Here is a 22,051-nt window from a genome sequence, read left to right as displayed (position 1 = left end):
CTATTTACACATGGGCGCAGTCATTTTTTATTTGATGGGGTTCTTATATAAATCAAATAATTTTAAATTTTAGGTGTTTGTATAGCCTCAGAAGCCTAAACGATATAATTTCATGATTCCTTATTACAGTTCATTACCCGTAACAAAAAATCAATATACCTAATATTAATTGTTGCATGAATATCAATATAATAAAAATAAAACAAATTATAACTTATAAAAGTAGAAGGCTAAACGTTGCAGCAATAAGTTGGATGTTTTCAAATTAAAGTCAATTGTCGCGTGTAAAAAGCATTTATATGACATTGTAAATTAATTTTAGCTTGTTTTATTCTTTAATGCGATCGCATAATGGGGTATTTCTCCCGTAAATAAAAATTTTTAAAAACAATATTATAATATGTATGTACCTACAATATCTACAAATAGTTTCGATTTCAAACAAATCACACTTACTAAAATGATTACGCCTTGAAAAGGCAATTATTTGACAAAAAAAAGAAGAATTTATATATTTTATTTAATTCAAAATACATTTTTTGCTGTTAGAAATCAGCAAAAAAATGTTTATATCACAAATAAACATTGCTTTTCGCTTAAATTAAATGTTCAAACTTCTTAAGAGGGAGGTGCCTGGTGGGAGCTGGCTTGAACATTGAATTTAATCGAAAAGTAATGTTTATTTTTGAAGTAAACATTTTTTCTGTTTCTGGGCAACAGTAAAATGTATTTTGAATCAAATAAACTACATACATTCTTCTTTTTTTTTGTCAAATAATTTAATTAAAAAAAATTTTTTTGGACACCCTGTACCAATAATTGTGTAAATGTTTATATTACTAAATAGAGAATTTAATGACCTTTCAAATGAGCTATCACTGGACCCCTATTCTCATTTAAAAAATCATCGATTACGTCATCACGCCCAGATGGATAACGACACTAGTATGATATGTATGCCAAAATATCATAATTTAAAAACAAAAATCGACCTGGTTCGGGATTTTCCCTAATGTCATCGATTTACGAAATAACGAATTTATTCCTTTCATTTGCACCATACTGTATATACGAGTAGATGCAAAATTTACTGAATGCATGAATTGCATTATTTAGTGGTGGCCGCATATCGAAATAACTATTCTGTGATAGACCACATAATACCTACCTAACTAATGCCTACCTAATGCCTACTCGGAAGAGATCCTAAAACAAGCTCTTGAGGGCGAAACAGCTGGAATAAAGGTGAACGGAGTTCCCATTAACAACATTAGATATGCGGATGACAATGTCGTCTTAGCCGAAAATATTGAAGATCTTCAGAGACTGATTAAGAGAATAGCGACATATAGCCAAGAATATGGTCTAACAATGAACATCAAGAAGACAAAATTTATGAGAATATCTAAAACTCAAAGAAATAACGAGAATCTCCTCATAAACGGAACCAACGTCGAACGAGTAGACAAATATGCATATCTTGAAACAATTATCAACTCCACAAATGGTTACTTCCAGGAGATTAAAATTAGAATCGAAAAGGCTAGAGCGAATTTTAACAAAATGAGAAAAGTGCTCTGCACAAAAGATCTAAGGTTGGAGCTAAGAGTAAGGTTGGCTAGGTGCTACGTTTTCTCGACTCTGTTTTACGGAATGGAAGCTTGGACCTTAAATGCGGCATCAATGAAAAAACTGGAATTAGTCGAGATGTGGGTATATAGAAGAATTCTAAAAATATCATGGACAGAACACGTCGCAAACAAAGAGGTTCTGAGAAAGATGAATAAAGAAATGGAAGTTTTAAACACAGTCAAAACCAGAAAATTGGAATATCTCGGACATATTACACGTGGAGAGAGATACAACTTGCTCCAACTCATTATGCAGGGAAATATTCAAGGAAAAAGAAGCATAGGGAGACGCAGAATTAGACCGCATATCGAATTGGCACTAATCTATATATTTTTTCGTATTAAAAATATTACTTGCGGGTAAATCCTAATTGTTCTTTTATCAGGTGTTTTGCGTAATCTTACTCCTATAAGTTAGTATTAAGTTTTTGCTAAGAAAGGTATTTCTACCAAGGGTGCATTGTATTTTATTATCCATCTTATTATTTTTCCTTAAGTTATCTTGTTTATTAAATTTTAATAAAAAAAATAGTAAAAATTTAGTAATATAATATTGATAGATATTGGCCCTCTACGCACCCGAGGTCTACGCTTATGTTACTGGTATACCTAAAATATTACAATCGACCTGCCGATTCGTTCGTTTCTTTATTAATCCCCGACCGTTGTAAGTCAAGCGAATAGACAGTACATAAGGAAACTATGTACTACAAAGATGCATCGACAACAAAGAAGTCCAACAAGAATGGAAATTATCGTATATGTCAGCAATATACAAAAAAGGAGATCGAAAACAATGTGATAACTACAGGGGTATTTCCGTTACACCAACAATCAGCAAAATATACGGAAGGATCTTAAAAAACCGAACAGAAGACGAATACAAGGAAATGGATTCCAGCCGAGTTGATAAAAAACGGAACTCCAAGACTTTACGAGCACATAAAGAAACTACTACAAAGATGCATCGATAACAAAGAAGTCCCACAAGAATGGAAATTATTGTATATGTCAGCAATATAAAAAAAAGGAGGTCTAAAACAATGTGATAATATAGGGGTATTTCAGTTACACCAACAATCAGCAAAATATACGGAAGGATCTTAAAAAACGAATAGAAGACGAATACAAGGAAATGGAAGCAGAAGAACAAGCAGGATTTAGAGCCGGAAGATCTACAATTGATCACCTTTTTGCAATCACATAAGTCATGGAAAAGAAAACAGCCGTTAACCAAGAGATTCATTTCGTATATATTGATCTGAAACAGGCATACGACATTGAACCTTTGGTAAAGTTATGGGAGACAATGGAGAATACAAATATAAACATAGAAATTGTAAAAATAATTAAAACATTTTATAACAACACGACCACGAGAATTAAACAAGGAAACAAACTCACCGAAGGATTTCTGACAAATAAAGGGCTCAAACAAGGATGCTGCCTCTCATTAACACTTTTTAAAATACAATTGGAACAAGCTCTTAAAAATTGGAAACGGAAATGCAACAACATGGGACTTTCACTAAATGGCCATACACTATATACTCTTTGTTTCGCAGACGACCATACTAATACTACGATGATATTTGTTACATGACAAGAAAGCTAATAAAGGAATACAGGAAATGGGGACTAGAAATCAACATAGGAAAAACCAAATATATGAATATCAATGGAACTCAGCAGGACTTGACACTAGAAGGAGGAGAAACAATCAGTAAATGTAACGAATATAAATACCTGGGTATGAAAATCACGAATGATGGAACACTAGATGGAGCCATTAAAGAATGAAATACTCAGGGCAGGAAAGCAATTACGCTCCTAAACTCAGTACTCTGGGACAAGCAGATAAACCAACAAAACAAGAAAAAGATCTATAACGCCGTAGTGAAAAGTATTATAACATACAGCTGCGAAGTATGGCCTATGAAGGAAAAATCAAAACGAATGTTAGTCACCGAAACGGATTTCTGGATAAGAGCTGCAGGAAGATCAAGAAGAGAACATATCACCAATGAACGGATACGAGAAATAATGAAGGTCACACATACAATAAATGACGAAATCAACGAAATACAATTAAGATGGTTTGGTCACGTATAAAGAATGTATGAAGATAGATTCCCAAAACAAGTACAAAACTGGAAACCGAAAGGTAGAAGAAGAAGAAGTAGACCCAGGAAAAGTTGGCAGGCAGGAATAAACAAAGCCATGGATGAAAGAGGTTTGCAAATAGATCAATGTGCGGACAGAGAGGAATGGTGAACGGGTATCGGTAGACGGAGAACGTTGTAAACCGATAATATAATAAAATAAGAAATCAAAACGTGTCGAGACATCTCGTGACACGACAGTTCGTAACCCCCCAACAAATGGTAACGGACAATCCTGAACGCCGTCAATTCGTAACATCAAAAATTCGTAACTATAATAGACCAAGAGGCAGCGCTGAAAAATCTCTTTGAATTTACTAAAGCTAGATTTTTCACAATTGATTACTGTGAGTGTGTAGAGAAACATACTGCGGTCGTTCAAGCGAAACGTAGAACAGGGGTAACTGAGAGGGTATCAAAGTTGCTTTCCTATGAAGGTAATTATTTACATTTACTAAGGCTGAAAATCAGTACACACATTCTAAATTAAATATAAATAAAAGTTATTATAATCGGTCAGCTGTATGACGGAACAGAGCCGGTCGGTCGGCCCCAATAGTCGATTGAGGAAATGAAGCATTTATGCTCGCAATTTTTTCGTCCAGCATGGATTTACTTGAAATTTTCACAGAAGGTAGATAGTAGTCCAAGGATTATTTTACATATCATACCGCTATCATACGCTAAAACCTTGGAGGTGGTTGCCACTCCATGTCGGGGGTGGAAATTTTTTATTACATTTTAACTATGTAATTCAATGAAAAAAGTGATTCTAAGAAAAAAATGTTTTTTACATTTTCTTCGTAAAACTAATATTTTTCGAGTTATTCGCGCTTGAAAATATCAGTTTTCGACGAAAAAATCGACTTTTTTAGAGGGTTTTTTGAGAATACCTAGAAATATATGCATTTTATCAAAAAACTGTAGATACGGAAATGGTATCTTTTAGTGACACAAACCAAATTCCTTTCCTATAATATCTTTAAGACCAATACCAAACCGAGATACGGCAGGTTAAAGGTTAGCTTTTCTCGTCAAACGCATAATTTGAAATATTCAAAGCCAAATAATGGGAAAAATTTGCATTTTGTGAGGAAAACTTAAACAATCTTTCTTCAAGTATACAATTAGACCTTTCAAAAAAAAATCATAAAAAGTTTCTAGCATGAAAATTAAGCGACTTATAATCAAAAAAATGTCGGTACCTGCTTTTCTCTACGAAAAAATCAGTGAAAACAACCCCCTAACTACCTTTCTATTTCATAATTAGTCTTCACCTTTCTGTCGTTCCTTTTATGTTTATATTATCAATACACTCAAGGAGTTTGACCTATTTAAAATGCCTTATTTTGGAAAAATTGGAGTTTAAAGAAAAATTTATTTTTTGCAATTTTGTATTTTTCACCTTTTACTTCAAAATATCTCCGAAAATACTGAAGATACAAAAAAATTATACACTACTAAATAGTAGCTTTTTTAACGACTAAACTCTGTGCATCGATTTTCATTACGTGAACAGTTACCCAGATATAGCTGTTTAAAACTATATTTACCACCAAACACCCCCTTATTCGAGCTCTTTAAACCCACCCCAATTAAAAACTAAGGGTTTTACGAAATTTAATTTACACAGTCTTATAGCTCTTTAAAAGTCCTACAAAATCATTTTTGAAGAAACTTTTTATCGCCAAAAATATATATAATATTTTTCGAGGTATTCTCAAAAAACCCTCTAAAAAAGTCTTTTTTCGTCGAAAAACTGTTATTTTCAAGCGCGAATAACTCGAAAAATATTAGTTTTACGAAGAAAATGTAAAAAACATTTTTTTCTTAGAATCACCTTTTCCATCGAATTACATGGTTAAAATGTAATAAAAAATTCCCACCCCCGAGATGGGGTGGCAACCACCCCCAAGATTTTAGCGTATGATAGCGGCATGATATAGAAAATGATTCTTGGACTATTCCCTACCTTCTGTGAAAATTTCAAGTAAATCCATGCTACACGAAAGAAATGCGAGCCAAAATGCTTCATTTCCTCAATCGACTATTGGGGGCGACCGACCGGCTCTTGACCGTCATACAGCTGACCGACTATAATAACTTTTATTTATATTTAATTTAGAATGTGTGTACTAATTTTCAGCCTTAGTAAATGGATTTAATTTCCTCCGCAGGTAAGCAACTTTGACAAGCTGTCAGTACCACCTGTTCTACGTTTCGCTTGACCGACGACTGCAGTATGTTTCTCTACACACTCACAGTAATTAACTGAAAAATCTAGCTATAGTAAATTCAAAGAGAATTTTCAGCGCTGCCTCTTGGTCTATAACCCCCCAACAAATGGTAACGGACAATCCGTAACGCCGTCAATTCATAACATCAAAAACTCGTAACTATAACGACATGGTTACGAATTGTCGATGTTACGAAGTATCGCCGTTACGAATTAACCGCGTTATGGATTGTCAGTTACCATTTGGTGGGGGTTACGAACTGTCGCGTTACGAGACGTCATGGAAACATTTAAAAATTATACATCTGAAGAGCTGAATTCCAAAAAGTCTTAAGTCAAAAAAGTAAATTTTTCAGGAACTAATTTTTTCTATGTTTAAGAATATAATTAAATGTTACTTTGGAATAGAATCAGTCATGTAATTTGCAGGTTCAAATTCTTGTTTCAAGAGAATCTAAAGTAAGATTTGAACACAAAATCATGTTTTAAGAATTTAAACATATGTTTTTTTTTCAAAACGACCTTAAGTCAGTGACTTAAGCACTTTTGGAAAATTCATGTGGGAGACAGCTGCATAGAACAAGGCATGACTAAGTCGGCGCACACAGTGGAGGCGGTTTCCGCTTACGGTTAAACCGCGCGGACCCGCTTTTAAACGTTTTCAAAAAGAATGCACGTCTTTAAATGTACACGAACATAGTAAAAGCAGGTCCGCGCGGGCCAACCGCTTTAACCCGCCTGACCGCTTTTACTAGAATGAGAATTTAGTTTTTTCCGCGCGGTTTTAATGTTTACTCGAATGAGAATTTAGTTTATTCCCTCCTTTATAATAAGAATTAATAGTTCTCTATAGATTAGTTTTATAAATTGTACATTATAATAAACAAAAGTAATAAAGTCAATCTTATTGAAACCGTAATTTTGTGTGACTTAGGTATTTCTAAAATCATTCCAGTATTAACTAGCTATTAACTAAATAAGCACTTGAAAAATAAATTTACAACAAAACTACTTACCTCAATGTTATAACAAGCCTTTGTTCCGGAAGGATAGCCTGCTTATGTAAATTACACCAGTTTTTAATTAAACGATACTCCTTCTTCTTCTTAAAGTGCCTATCCGTTCCGGATGTTGGCGATCATCATGGCTATCTTGACTTTGTTTACCGCAGCGCGGAACAGTTCAGTGGTAGTGGTGTTATACCACTTTCGTAAATTTTGAAGCCAGGAAAGGCGTCTTCTTCCCGGTCCTCTTTTACCATTTACCTTCGCTTGGAGAATCAGTTGGAGAAGGCCGTAACGTTCTTGATTTCTCATTACATGTCCTAGATATTCTAAATTTTTCGTTTTGATGGTTATGAAAATTTCACACTCTTTCTCCATTCTACGCAGGAATTCTACATTAGTAATTCGGTCAATCCAGGATATACGTAAGATGCGCCTATAACACCACATTTCGAAAGCTTCGAGCCGATTCATTGATGCAACAGTTAGAGTCCACGCTTCCATTCCGTAGAGCAGAACTGTGAATATGTAGCATTTCAACAGACGGTATTTTGTTTATAATGATATGTCTCGACTGTTGAAAATGGGTCTCATTCTAACGTATCCTGCTTTTGCTTTTATTATTCGCTGTTTAATTTCTGTTGAGTAGTCCTATTGGTTATTTAAATTCGTACCCAGATATGTATGTTGCTCAACTCTTTCAATATTCTGTTGGTTGACTAAGTTGAGCGTTTAATATTGGTTTTAACGATACTCCACTTTCTCCAAAATATATTAAAAAGTCTCTTGAGTCATTCTCATATACTGGAAGAATCGTTTAATTTTTGAAATAGATGATGATATTCTCGATAAATTAATCTTTCTCGATTAATAGGATGTACATCAACTCTCTTTCTTTTCAGTTTAGTCAAAACAGAATCTAAAGCAATTATATCGTCATCGGAAGACGACATTTTGCTACAAGTAGTAGACGAAACTGCGATATTTGAATATCTCTCGCTTTTACCCGTCTTCACTGTGTTACCACACACGCGCGCGAGAACCGCGCGGTTTGCCTGTAAGCAGGAACCCGCTTCCACTATGTGTGCCACCTAAAGCACTTTTGGAAAACAAATCTGATTTGTAATCTGATTTTGATTTAAGCTGTTATGGCATGAATTTTTTTCTAATGTGAAAAATGATGCTCTAGAATCAGATACATACAAGTAAAACCTCAAAATGTGAAAAAAATTACTTAAGCCCTGTTGGAATCCACCTCTTCAATTGTTATAAATATAAACAAAATAAAATTCATGGTCATTAGCAAGCGTGATATAATAATGTCAGTATGTGTTATAGGAAATCGGATATACAGTGTAACCTCGATAACTCGGATTAATCGGGACCGCGGCCGATCCGGGTTATCGAAAATCCAGGAGAGAATATGGTAAAAATTAATAAAATACGGTATACTTACAGATAAACTACGTTAGAATTGAAATAACATGAAATATATATAAATATGCACAGTACCTACACATCTAAATGACTAAAAACACGCAAACACAAACGTAAGCAAACGGAAGCGAACAATACAAGACTGTACTACACACAATACAGTCACCACAATCGAAACGATGTTATGTTATTTAATAACAGTGAAAACTGAAGACCATTGTTTGAAAAATAATTTTTTAATAGTCTTTTAGTCTTTTTTAAACAATGCTAAGACAGTTTGAAATAAATATTTAAAGGAATACTACAAACAGGTGCTTGTTGTTTCTGCCGGCGTGTGCGTCGGCGTATGAGTCATTTTTACTATCGTATAGTTCAAATTACACAAATACAAATTATCAGTAGTAATTGCACAAGAGCTCTAAAATTATATATTAATTTTAGAGATCGAGTGCAATTTGTTGCGATTATTTTATGAATAAAACTGTTCAAAACCAAAAATTTTATTATAATTTATTTATGTAAGTACAAATTAGTAGTGTTAAACACACAGTTGATATAAAATATTTTACGGTTGAAAGTCATCACTTTTATAACTTTTAAAACATTAATTGTCATTAATGTCACTGAATGTATTTTTTCGTAGCAACGAAGGGTATCTGACGTAATATACTTGACGACGGGATATTATCAAAAATTATCACCTTTCTTTAGCTTTCTATTGGTCAGAATCTCCTATGAATGAAATAATCAGTAGTAATTGCACAAGAGCTCTAAAATTCTATATTAATTTTAAAGATCGAGTGCAATTTGTTGCGATTATTTCATGAATAAAACTGTTCCAAACCAAAATTTTATTGTAATTCATTTATGTAAGTACAAATTAGTACAATTAAACACACAGTTGTTATAAATATTTTACGGTTGAAAGTCATCACTTTTATAATTTTTAAAACATTAATAATTAACAATTATTGTCATTAATGTAGCTGAATGTATTTTTTCATATCAACGAAGGACATCTGACGTAATATACTTGACGACGGGAAATTATCAAAAATTATCAGTCTAATTTAGATTTCTGTAGCTTTCTATTGGTCAGAATCTCCTATGAATGAAATAATCTCTCAAATATTATAATTACGTACATTTTTATTGTTGAAATGTTTATCTGATAATTAACTATTTTGATGGGAAATAAGCCACAATTAAATTGAAAAATAATTTTATTAACGTGTCGTTGTCAAAATACAAATGTACTGAAAATGAAAATGTTTATCTGATGAAAATCGGTCCGGGTTAGCCGGACTTCCAGGTTATCGGGGGCCGCCTTATCGGGGTTCCACTGTATGTAGATAGAGTAAATAGATTTAACTACTTGGTATGCTGAGTAAATGTGATTCTTTTTATATTTAGAATCTAAATAGCAAGGAATACGTTCTTTCAAATGAAAGCATTATTCTGCAATAGAGACCACAATCTGATTACTCGATGGCATGTGAAAATGCTACATACTGTCTACACTGTTGCACGGAGTTAAGGGATGGAAGTTACAGGCAAGATACATATCATATCTGGATTCTTTTGAGCTGTGGTTGTACCGGCGTTTATTGAAAATATGTTGTACCATCGAGGGAGTATCGAATGATCCAGTATTGGAAAGTAACATAAAGATAAGGAACTATTGAGAATAGTTAAGCGAATACAAGTAGCTTGTTTTGGCGATATGTTATGGTTTAGAAACGATAAGAAGTATGGTTTTCTGCAGTTGATCATTGACGGAAAGATCGAAGGAAGGCGATAGAAGGGATCGAATGAAAGAAGTCGTTGTGGCTACGAAACTCATGTCAATGGCTTGACAACAGGGAGGCTAGCACAATTATATGAATAGGACACGATAGATAAGAATTCCTGTTGATTGTCGCCAATCTCCGATGAGGAGAGGGCACATGAAGAAGAAGATAGTTGTTATTTGGTTGGTAGTTATATTATTCGGTTTTAATGGAATTAAAGATTAGTCATCACAATTTTGATAAAAACTAGAAAGCCTCATATTTTTGACGTGACTACTACTACAATGATTATTACATTATTATGATTATTATTATAAATTTTCTAGCCTCACCCGTAACAATCATAAAATAAAAATTGAGTGTTATCATACAAATTGTTATGTCTGTCAGTTAATTGAGATAGTTAATTTAATACTTAATTTTATAAATATGTCATTGAAGCATTGACTAGTTATTAAACATGTGCAAAAATAAAATACATTTGCTAAGCGCCATTATTCTATTACTACACGAAACAATTTAAAAAACGGACAATTGCAATAATAATTATATTATTGTTATGAAAACTTTTGCTTTTCAAGTATTGTATTATTTTGCGGACATCATTAACTAAGTAATTTTTTTAGAATGGCGTACTAGGCGTACATTAGTAGCGACCAAAAATATTTGATATATAAATATTGGCATAAAATTTGTAAACAGGAGAGAAACTTGAGTATAGTATAAAGAGACTTGAAATAGATTTTGTAATTCTAATGATTAATATATTATTATATGTAAATTATCAAAATAAATATTTCAATTCTGTACGTTACTAAAATAACTAAATGGTTGAATATTTAGAGTTAATTTTAATATTCATACTCACACATATGTCTTTGTTTGGTGCTTTGGAGCTTTGGTACAAACCTCATAAAAAGTATGCCTTTGTTTCTTACATCACACGAAACATTACTTGTCATTATCTTTTGGCCCTGATATTGTTGAACTAAACCCTACCTTTCATTAAACTCCACTCTTCGTGTGTTCTTCATATACTTACAGTCATACAATGAATATATTATTATTTTAAAGAATTTAATGTAACATCCTTAGTAAAATGTATAAAATTTTTAATAAAATTCCTTTAAGGGCTATAACACAGAACTTTTTCGATATTTAAAAATATCATCATCAATCTTTAGAACTGGTTGATCACAAACTGAGCCACCAAAAGAAATACCAGGGTATGAACCCTTTAAATGGTATACAACGCTATACTAATGAGATCATGAGGCAAACAGAACTTCCTCAGAATATACTAGATGTCTTAAAAGGATTAAATTTTTATCACAAAATTTAATGTTTTTCTTTTTATTGTACATAATCTAAAATTTATTATAATATCTAGTATTGTTCCAATATCAATAGTTCTGTAGTTGAGAGATCATAGGCTAAATAAAACACGTTTCCCATAAACGAATTACAATGTATTTAATATCAGGTGTAGATATAATAGACCTGGATCCAGCGTACCAAAAAAAGTTTATTAACAGCAACTTAAAAATTTGTCAATAGCTTAACGGTGTCTAGTCGGACCAACTTTGATGTACCGGAATACTGGAACAGGGAAAGTTTTAATTATGGACCAGGTTACAGGTTTCGAAAGTCAAACTACAAAAACATCCCACGTATTTTGTCGGACAAAACTTCCAATTGATTTGTTATCCTTTCCTTAAACTCTCATGCAAAAAGTAGACTGCTATTTACAACCAACATAATTCCTGTTATTTGGCATGTTCTACGTGTCGGACTTATTAAAACGCACAACATATTTGTCATACAAACATTTTTTCATATATTATATAAAGTTTGCTCTTGATTGAATAAACTTAAAAACAACCTGCTAGTTTTCACAATCATAAACTTGTCAGGATGACACTTTCCACAATTAAAATTTCCCCTGTTCTAGTGTTCACATACATCAAAGTTTGTCCGACTAGACACCGTTAAGCTATTATCAAATTTTCAGCTTTAGCATCATCATTAATGGCGTTATAACTTTTCGTGAGTCTTTGTCGCGTTTATTATTGCCTTCCATGATTGTCGGTTCTGTGCCACTAATTCCCATTACTCTGGGCTAATTAGCAAAATTCATGGAAAAGTTATTTACCAGCAATTTTATTGCTGGAATCGAATTATAAGATCCTATATATTGATAATATAGGTATGCAAAGTCCGCAGATAGTGTGCTACTTTTTTTATAAACAAAATGGTGCCGACAAATCGTATTTTTTCAATTATTGCTCTATAACTCCAAATATTTTAGCTTTACAACAAAAACACTCAAATAAAAATTCACCGCAATTAAATTCTGCATAGAGATATGTTTTTCACGATTTGCTTCGACGAAAATTTTCCTCGGAAAATGCGGGTTTTCCTAACAAAAACTCTAATTTTCAAATAAAGTTTTAGGTAAGTAATTATTAATCAATAATTAAATAACTTAGTAACATAAAAGCTTTCTTGATATAGATTGTAATTCCAGAAGCCGGTGAAAATTAAACGAATATTTTAGCAACAATTCAATTGTTAATTAACAATTTACGATCGCAATAATAACCAAAATAATCATGATACATTGATCAAACTTTGAAATCTTATAAAGATGAGATGCCTATTTAAAATTTTGTCGACAAAATATAAATTTTTTATTTTTTGAAGATATTCTTCTTTAGCGGCGAATCGATTGAGGGTAAAATTTGATTGATTCGCGCGCATGCGCACACAGATAGTATTGTATTAATCGTTATACGGGCTCTGATTGGGTGTTGAAATTTTGAAATGATCTGTCAATAATTGTTCAATATGGAGGTTATCGGTAAACAAAAATATTGTATAATATTAGTTTTTATTGATGTGTGGACAGAAATAAAATAAAATTTATAATTATAGTGACTTTTTAAATAGTTTTGAAAAGCCGCAGGTACGTAATTCTAAATGTTTCAGTCGGAAATACCTAATAGTTTCAATACCTATCTATTTGGAAAATGTAAACAAAATAATGTAGTTACCTATTAGTAGGCAATGCTTTAATTTACATAATCTGATTACGAACAAACTTTCTACAAATCTTCATCTCATATATCGTTTTCTTACTCTATATTTTGTTGTATTTTATTTCGACAAAAATCAAACTAATAATTCTATTAAATTCATATACCTAAATTTATGGTGTAAACGTTTAGTTTGCGTATATTCCCACATGACGTATACGCGAATGTGGTGCAGTTTGAAATACCGTCAACTTTTGTACGGCGCGGTAGACGTGAAGTGGGTTCAAGCCCCAAGCAAGTTATTATTTTTTTATTTTTTATAGATTTTATGATTGTAAGTATATTATTATATAATTTTTAAAGATATTCTTCTTTTTTGAAAGTGGTAGATAAGAAATTTAGTTTGATTTTTAAATAAAATAAGTACAAATAACCTTTTAATTTATTTACTTCGTTTAAAATACCTATTATATAATAGAAGAATATCTTCTTACGTGCGTACAAAGTACACACCCATTCTTTTTTTACATAATCTTTAAATGTTAAAAAAATAGTTATAAACAAATTAACGTTTCTCAGAAAGATTATAAAGATGAGATGCTTATTTAATATTTTATCGACAAAATATAAATTTTTCTTTTTTTTGCATGATCTTTAAATTAAAAAAAAAATAGTTATAATACGCTGGTCTAATTAGTAAAGTACAAAGAAAGGTTATTTACCAGCAATTTTATTGCTGGAATCGAATTATAAGATCCTAGATATTATTAATATAGGTATGCAAAGTCCGCATATAGTGTGCTACTTTTTTTATAAACAAAATGGCGCCAACAAATCGTATTTTTTTCAATTATTGCTCTATAACTCCGAAGATTTTAACTTTACACCAAAAACACTCAAATAAAAATTCACCCCAATTTAATCCTACATAGAGGCATGTTTTTTCCGAAATCTCGAATTTTCAAATAAATTTTTTGGGCCAGTAATTATTTATCAATAATTATATAGCTTGGTGAAATAAAAGCTTTCTTGGTATAGATTATAAATTCAGAAGCCGGTGAAAATGAAACGAATATTTTAGCAACAATTCAATTGTTAACTAACAATTTACAGTAGCAATAACAACCAAAATAGTCATGAGACATTGATCAAACTTAGAAAGATTATAAAGGTGTGATGCCTATTTAATATTTTGTCGACAAAATATAATTTTTTCATTTTTTTGCATAATCTTTAAATGTTTAAAAAAAAATGTTATAAACAAATTAACATTTCTCAGAAATTGTTTATTATATTCTAATTTTAAAAAATACTTAAAATGCGTATTTCGTAGGTCTTGAAAATGAATGCTTTAAAAAAATTTTTCAACGATTTGCAAAAAAGTTATGAAACAGCAAAGTAAATATACGTTTTCTCCGTTGTTTATAATTTGTTTTAATTGTTTCAAAGCTTAAAAGTGAGTGTATGGTACAATCTAATTACTCACAAATAATGTCAAAAATTAGTGCAGTGGTTATATTTTAATCAAAGATTAAAAATACTTTTTTTGTAATTTTTAGCGCAAAAGTAAGCCTGATACAGAGTCGGAGCTAAAATGTTTACTCGAAGCGTAATTTTAGCGAAATTTTAGCTACAGTACTCTATTAGTCTACTTTCGCGCGTGTAAATTACAAAAAAATATATTTATAATCTTTAATTAAAATATAGCTATTAAACTGATAATCGATATTTTTTTGTAAATAATTAGCTTGTACTTTAAACTCACTTCTACGCTTTGAAATAATTTAAAAAAATTATAAACACCGTAGTAATCGTATGTTTATTTTGCTGTTTCATAACTTTTTTGCAAATGGTTGCAAAAAAGTTTTAAAGAATTCATTTTTAAGATATTTGAAATGCGCATTTTAGCTATTTTTTAAAATTAGAATATAATAAAAACTTTCTGAGGAACGTTAATTTGTTTATAACTATTTTTTTAAACATTTAAAGATTATGCAAAAAAATAAAAAATTTATATTTTGTCGACAAAATGTTAAATAGGCATCTCATCTTTATAAGATTTTAAAGTTTCATCAGTGTATCATAATTATTTTGGTTATTATTGCGACCGTAAATTATTAATTAACAATTGAATTGTTGCTAAAATATTCGCTTAATTTTCTCCAGCTTCTGGAACTATAATCTAAACCAAGAAGGGTTTTAGTCACCAAATTATTTAATTATTGGTAGATAATTACTTATCTAAAACTTTATTTGAAAATTAAAGATTTTGTTGGGAAAACCCGCATTTTCCGAGTAAAATTTTCGTCGGAACAGATCGGGGAAAACAAGTCTCTATGCAGAATTTAATCACGGTGAATTTTTATTTGGGTGTTTTTGTTGTAAAATTAAAATCTTCGGAGTTATAGAGCAATAATTGAAAAAAGACACGATTTTCGGGCGCCATTTTGTTTATAAAAAAAGTAGCACACTATCTGAGGACTTTGCATACCTACATTATTAATATATAGGATCTTATAATTCGATTCCAGCAATAAAATTGCTGGTAAATAACTTTTCCCAAAAATGGCCTATTCTCCGATAATCAGCCCAGACTACATTGTCACACTCCCATTTTCTCTAGATCTTCTTTGACTGCATCTTTCCACCTTTTTCTAGGCCGCCCGACAGACCTTCTTCCATCTGGCTTTTCCCAGAACACATTGTTTATAAGGCGATTGTCGTTACTGCGTATCACATGCCCTGCCCATCTGAGTCTATTGGCCTTTATATATCTGCTATACATTTTCAGCTTGCTATTAATAAACTTGTTTTTGGTATGCGGTATCCAGGCCTATAACCTATTTCTGCATTTCTAATATGTTTCTGTAATAAAATAAGTTTTGCTTATTCATGCTTATATTATAATATAATTATTATGAATGGTTATACTTCAAAGTGGAACTGAAGGTTGATAAAAAACAGAGGACTTTGCTCCTTACAAATTTAGTCAATTATAAAGAAAGTAACAGGTTTTTTACATCCATTATTCAAATACAAAAAATAGTTTAAAGAAAACAATGATGATAATAACATAGATTATGCTTATGCAATATGCCAAAACTCTTTTCTAAAATATGAAAAGATTACAAAGTATACCTAATCTAATATTTGCCTTCTTAAATCTTGATAATGAAATGAAATAATAGTACTGTAATAATATTTCATTGTGCTAACATTTATTCTCGCAGAAAAACTTTACACGAAAAAATATTTCTTCCCTGAGAATAATACTTTTTGACTATATTTTTAAGTAATTTGTTCTTCTGTTGCAGTATCATGCGAAATTGAAAACGAGGGTAGTTACAGGATATACTTGAGTAGCAACTAGAGGAATTGCCAGGCCGCAAAGATGGAAATGACCAAAGAGAAATATAATCCCAATCCACGGGAGAAAGCGAATATTTTATCGACTCTATTTTTTGGGTAAGTAGGTACATAGTTTTTAAATTTTTGTTACTACTACTACACGTCGGCGTTGGTCGGTTGGTCCCATGTCGGTTGGCGATGTCCCAAAGGTCCTCTTCTGTTTCTTTCTCTCAGCTCTTTATCTATTCCTTCGCTCTAACTTTTCCTCGGTTTATCTCGTTTTGTCTTTCCTGCTGGTTGCCATTTTACTACTTCATTTGGTATTCGTTGTTCGTCCATTCGTTGTACCTACATGTCCGAATCAGATAAGTTGTTTTGATGATATGTGCATGATCTCCCATGATTTTTTTATTATTTCTCTAATGCGTTCTAATGGTAATCCTTTCTCTTCTAGATCTTCCTGCTGCTCTTTCAAAAATCCACTTCCGTTGCTCTCAGCGCTGCCAGTGTTCATTCTTTCAGTGGCCATACCTCACAGCTGTATAGAATGATAACTTTCACTAATTAGAATCTCATATTTTAGATTTTTTTTCTATTATTCTATCTATTTTTTCTTTTTTTTTTCTAAAAAAAATCTATCGAATACAACCGACCATTGGTCCTGGCTTTCGTAGACTTTCGCAAAGCATTTGATACGATAGAAATTAACAGCATAATGAGAGCATTGGAGGAAAGTCGTATAGATTATCGGTACTCCAAACTGATAGCGAACATATACAATAATGCAACCATGGCCGTCCGACTACACAAAGATACCAAATCTATAAAAATCAAAAGAGGAATTAGACAGGGAGATACGTTATCTCCCAAACTCTTTACGGCAGTCCTTGAACATGCTTTCAAACAATTGGAGTGGGACGCTAAAGGAATAAATGTCGACGGTGAAAGGCTCTCCCAACTACGATTCGCAGACGACATAGTTTTTATAAGACAACTTAAAAGAGATTAGAACTATGCTTACTGAGTTAGATGCCGCCTGTAAAAAAGTTGGTTTAAACGTAAATTTTGGAAAGACACAATACATGACAAACCTGGTACCAAGCGAAAATCCAAAAGTCGACGTTAACGAAATAGCATTGGTCCATAAATATAAATACTTAGGGCATGAAATCCAAATTGTCAGGGATAATCAAACTGCTGAATTACAGAGAAGGATCACTTTAGCATGGGCCGCATATGGAGCTCTATCAGACATCTTCAAGAGCAACTTGCCAAATTATTTGAAAAGGAAGACGTTCAACCAATGTGTGCTTCCAGTCATGACTTACGGCGCTGAAACATTATCGTTAACCCAGGCCACAGCAACGAAACTTAGAGTGGCCCAAAGAAGGATGGAATGGTCACTACTTGGACTGACTCTCAGAGACAGGGTCAGAAACGAAGAAATCAGAAGAAGGACAGGCGTCACAGATGTCATAGAGCGAGTAGCATGGCTTAAGTGGAATTGGGCGGGCCATGTAGCCAGAATGAAGGACGGGAGGTGGACCCAAAAAATTACAGTGTGGAGACCAAGAGAAGACAGAAGAAGTAGAGGTAGACCACCTACACGATGGACAGACGACGCGACGTCAAAAGGATTGCTGGGAATTGGTTGCAGAAAGCCCAAGACCGACAAAACTGGAAGAAATTAGGGGAGGCCTATGTTCAACTTTGGATGCAGAAGGCTGGATGATGATGATGAGAATCTCATATAACCTCTTTTTACTGTCTTTTCTAATGGATTGGTCCCATATAATAAATAATATCGAATGGCATTGTTTCCGGGGAGATCCCTTCGGACAGGTTCCGGCGCCATTTACATCTTTCACCATGTTTCAATAACTAGTGTCTATGTACAATAGCCCAGGGGGACCGACTCTCCGAGGCACGGTGAAGAGCTCGTATCATTTTTAGAAATGAAAATGGATTGTCTGTGCCGGAGCTTGAACCTGGGCGCTCTGGCTTATGAGGCCAGTTGTCATGCCGCTGCACTACGGCTGTTCTCGTTGGTCTCATAAAATATTGTTTAACATTGTGATGGCTTTTCTACCTAACGTATTTATTTCTCTTTGTCTAATGTTCGATCGTGCGAAATATTGATGTCTAGATATTCGTTGTCAAAGCAGTATTTTATCAAGGCCATGCCGTCTAATATTAGATCTTTTTGTTCTCCTCCAATGCAAATTTTTGTTAAATTAGTCATTTCGCGATTTACTTCTCATCAGGGAGATTTGCATAAGAACCTGAGTTGAACTGAAATGCTGTTGTCTAGATGGCCGTTACAGTAACATAAAATACAATATAAATTTGATTTTCCGTTTTTCTAGATATACATATGATGTGTTTAAAAAGGGCTTATCGAAAACTCTAGAAGTTGACGATTTATATAATCCATTAAAGATCGATCGAAGCAAAATATTGGGAGATCATTTACAAAGGTTAGTATATAATTTTCATACATACACTGAGATATTCTGGGTTTGTTTTCAATAAAGCAGTGGATAATGATCAATGTGGTATCAAAATGAATGGCGTCAATATTAATAATTTGAGATACGCGGGTGACACGGTGTTAATTACAAGCAATTACGAAGAACTTCAACATCTGATTAATAGGATTACCACAAATAAATAGGAATTCCCATTTTTGTATTGTAGATTTCGATTTCTCATGAAAAAATGGGTAACATTTTTTTTCAATATTTTTTCGAATTGTTGATAGATGGCGCTACACTAGGTAAATTATAGAAACGGTCTGTCTAATATCTTGAGAAATAATATTCCAAATGAAAAAACAAAAAACATATGTTTAAAAATATTTTTCAAAAACCTATTAAATGATACCAAACACGACCCCCACTCCACCTGATGGAAGGGAGATAGGGAGTAACTTTAAAATGTTAAATAGGAACTCCCGTTTTTTATTGCAGTTTTGGATGCCTCATGAAAAATAAGTAACATTTATTTTAAATATTTTTTCGAATTATTCATAGATGGCGCTTTAATCGGAAATAGACGATTTATTAGCACCATCTATTAACATTTCTAAAATATATCTCGCAAAATTTACTTATTTTTACGTAGGGAATCCAAATCTGCAATAAAAAATGTGGGATCATATTTAAGATTTTAAAGTTACTCCACCTCACCTCCAAGGGGTGGAGTGGGGGATCGTGTCTGGTGCCATTCGATAGATTTATAAAACATATTAAACAAGTATTTTTCAGCAGGGCCCCCGCTACCATATGTGCAAAGTGTGCAATGCACACGGGCGCCATCTTTAGGGGCGCCGAAACCCAGCGTAAAAAATGAAAAAAAATTGAAAAAAAATTGCAAAAAAACTAATTTTACAACAAAAGTTGAGGAATTAAATAGGATTAGGTATAAATACACACAAAACATATTTAAATTAATTGACAACGATCTTTTAAAACGTTGTTTTGTTCTTGAAGAACTACTGATAGATCAGTATACGCTGTGAGCTCGTACGTAGAGGGGATATTTATAAATTCGCGAGCGTCAGTAGTGACAAGTCTGTAAACGTTTACCGGAAATTTGACATAAATATCAAAGTGATTAATTTAAAATTACAATTAAAAACATTAATTATAAAAAATATTAGTTGGTCAAAGCTGTGGTATATATTTTTACCTTAAATATACTTACGTTTTAAATACTGAATTGACGTTTTTTTAATGTTCCGTAATATGTAATTATAAATTAATCTATTAATCTTAGCGCCATCTACACGATAATTGTGAAAGTATCCGAAGTAAGAAATTAATATTTCATCAATAGAACGTCAAAATGATTAGCAAAATCTTAAAAAAATCTATTACAATTTAATGACTTTTTAGCATTGTAAATATTAAGCGATAACAATTAAATAATAAATTTAAAAATTACCGGCGAAAGTTGAATTAGTAATCCGATAGGAGCGACACCAGCAAAGCTCAGAGCGTATAATAAGGATATACACTACAATCATTTGTTTTAAAATTAAAGCGTTAAAGTTATTTTCATTACTTGATGATACTGACCCCTTAAATATTTTACAATTTATATTTGAAAACAATTTAATCTCCACCCTTTCAAACGTATGCATTTCACTGAGACAAGAATTCAACAAGAATTTTTTTGACATTGTCTAATTTGTAGCTTTTGCTAGTGAAACATTTGCGAGTGAAAATGTTTATTTTTCAACAAAAAAAAAGTTTGTATGCGGTTTTTCGCAAATAACTGAAAAACTAAGTATTTTATCAAAAAAATATTATTATCAAACATGTAGCTTATAAAAAATAAACTAAAAAAATGGTATATTCATGAAGACTATCGACCTAGTAAAACCAAAATGAAGCTCATGAAAAATACGTTCTTCTTCGTCAAATTCCAAATCAAATATTTCTACGCGAAATATCCTAAAAATGAAGCACTTTTCGGGAAAAACTCATTAAAACTTATTATGACTTCTAAAGTTCAGTTTTTTGCTTTATTTCAAGCACCTACCAAAATATCTACCTACCTTTAAAGAAATAAATAAATAAACATGAACCAAAATGCCTTAAGAGGCGCCAAAATCCTTTTCTGCACGCAGGCGCCAGTAGCCCTGACGGGGACCCTCTTTTCAGTTTTTCGATCCCATGTTCATTTCGCGAAATATTCGACTGCCCCGCTATACTACTTTTGGGACACCTTATACAATTATACGAGTAATAGTGTGATTTCACATATTATTTAATATTTTTAACAGATGTGCATAAATAGTTAATTTTGGATTTATCTATTCATTAAAGTTTTCAATGTTATCTAAAGTGATATGAAAAAGAGATTAAATCGTTACTGCAAATAAAACATGCTAAACAGCTGTTTATTCAGATGTATAGGTATTTTCGTTAAAAATTGCCTGAATATATGATGTGGAAAGAAAAGTCTCTCCTCACAATTCTTTATGTTTATTACATCTTAAATTTTTTAAATTTGTACTCTATCATCAGGCGTCCCTTATTATAATCCTATTGCTATTTTAGTTAGAGCTGTTTTAGTCAAACCACCATAAAATCTGTAGTGTTTTGGCAATAGTTGATAATATGTGCATCTAATCCAATTTTTCAGAAGAGCATTTTGGGAGTTTGAAAGGCCCTCTAAATTCTTGAAATTTTTAAAACGAGTTGCTAAAGTGATTTTCATCTTACCACATTATCGGTGTAACGAAATTTGTTAACCGGTAAACTGGTATTAGATAATTGTTTAATGAATACTTTTTTTATGATTTTCTTCACAATACACACAAAAATAGGATACATATCATGTTTTGCCAACCCAAAAACGAAAAGTAAATGGACATATCCATAACTGTCAACATCAGAAAT

The 22,051-nt window shown here is 32.2% G+C and overlaps 1 protein-coding gene across 1 annotated transcript in view; it reads left to right on the top strand.

The window, feature by feature from the left end:
* The window catches only part of LOC114329883 (ATP-binding cassette sub-family C member 4), an 89,335-nt gene that overhangs the window by 7,337 nt on the left and 59,947 nt on the right, over positions 1 to 22,051 (top strand). Inside the window, exons 2-3 of the mRNA XM_050655872.1 lie at positions 16,610 to 16,760; positions 19,010 to 19,120. Coding sequence (XP_050511829.1) covers positions 16,687 to 16,760; positions 19,010 to 19,120 — 185 coding nt within the window. The 5' untranslated portion in view covers positions 16,610 to 16,686. The remainder of the gene's footprint in view (positions 1 to 16,609; positions 16,761 to 19,009; positions 19,121 to 22,051) is intronic.

Source organism: Diabrotica virgifera, chromosome 7, assembly GCF_917563875.1.
Source record: "Diabrotica virgifera virgifera chromosome 7, PGI_DIABVI_V3a".
NCBI classification, from domain to species: domain Eukaryota; kingdom Metazoa; phylum Arthropoda; class Insecta; order Coleoptera; family Chrysomelidae; genus Diabrotica; species Diabrotica virgifera.
Note: the sequence above shows the minus strand (reverse complement) of the source record. Positions and strands in the feature narration are given on the sequence as shown.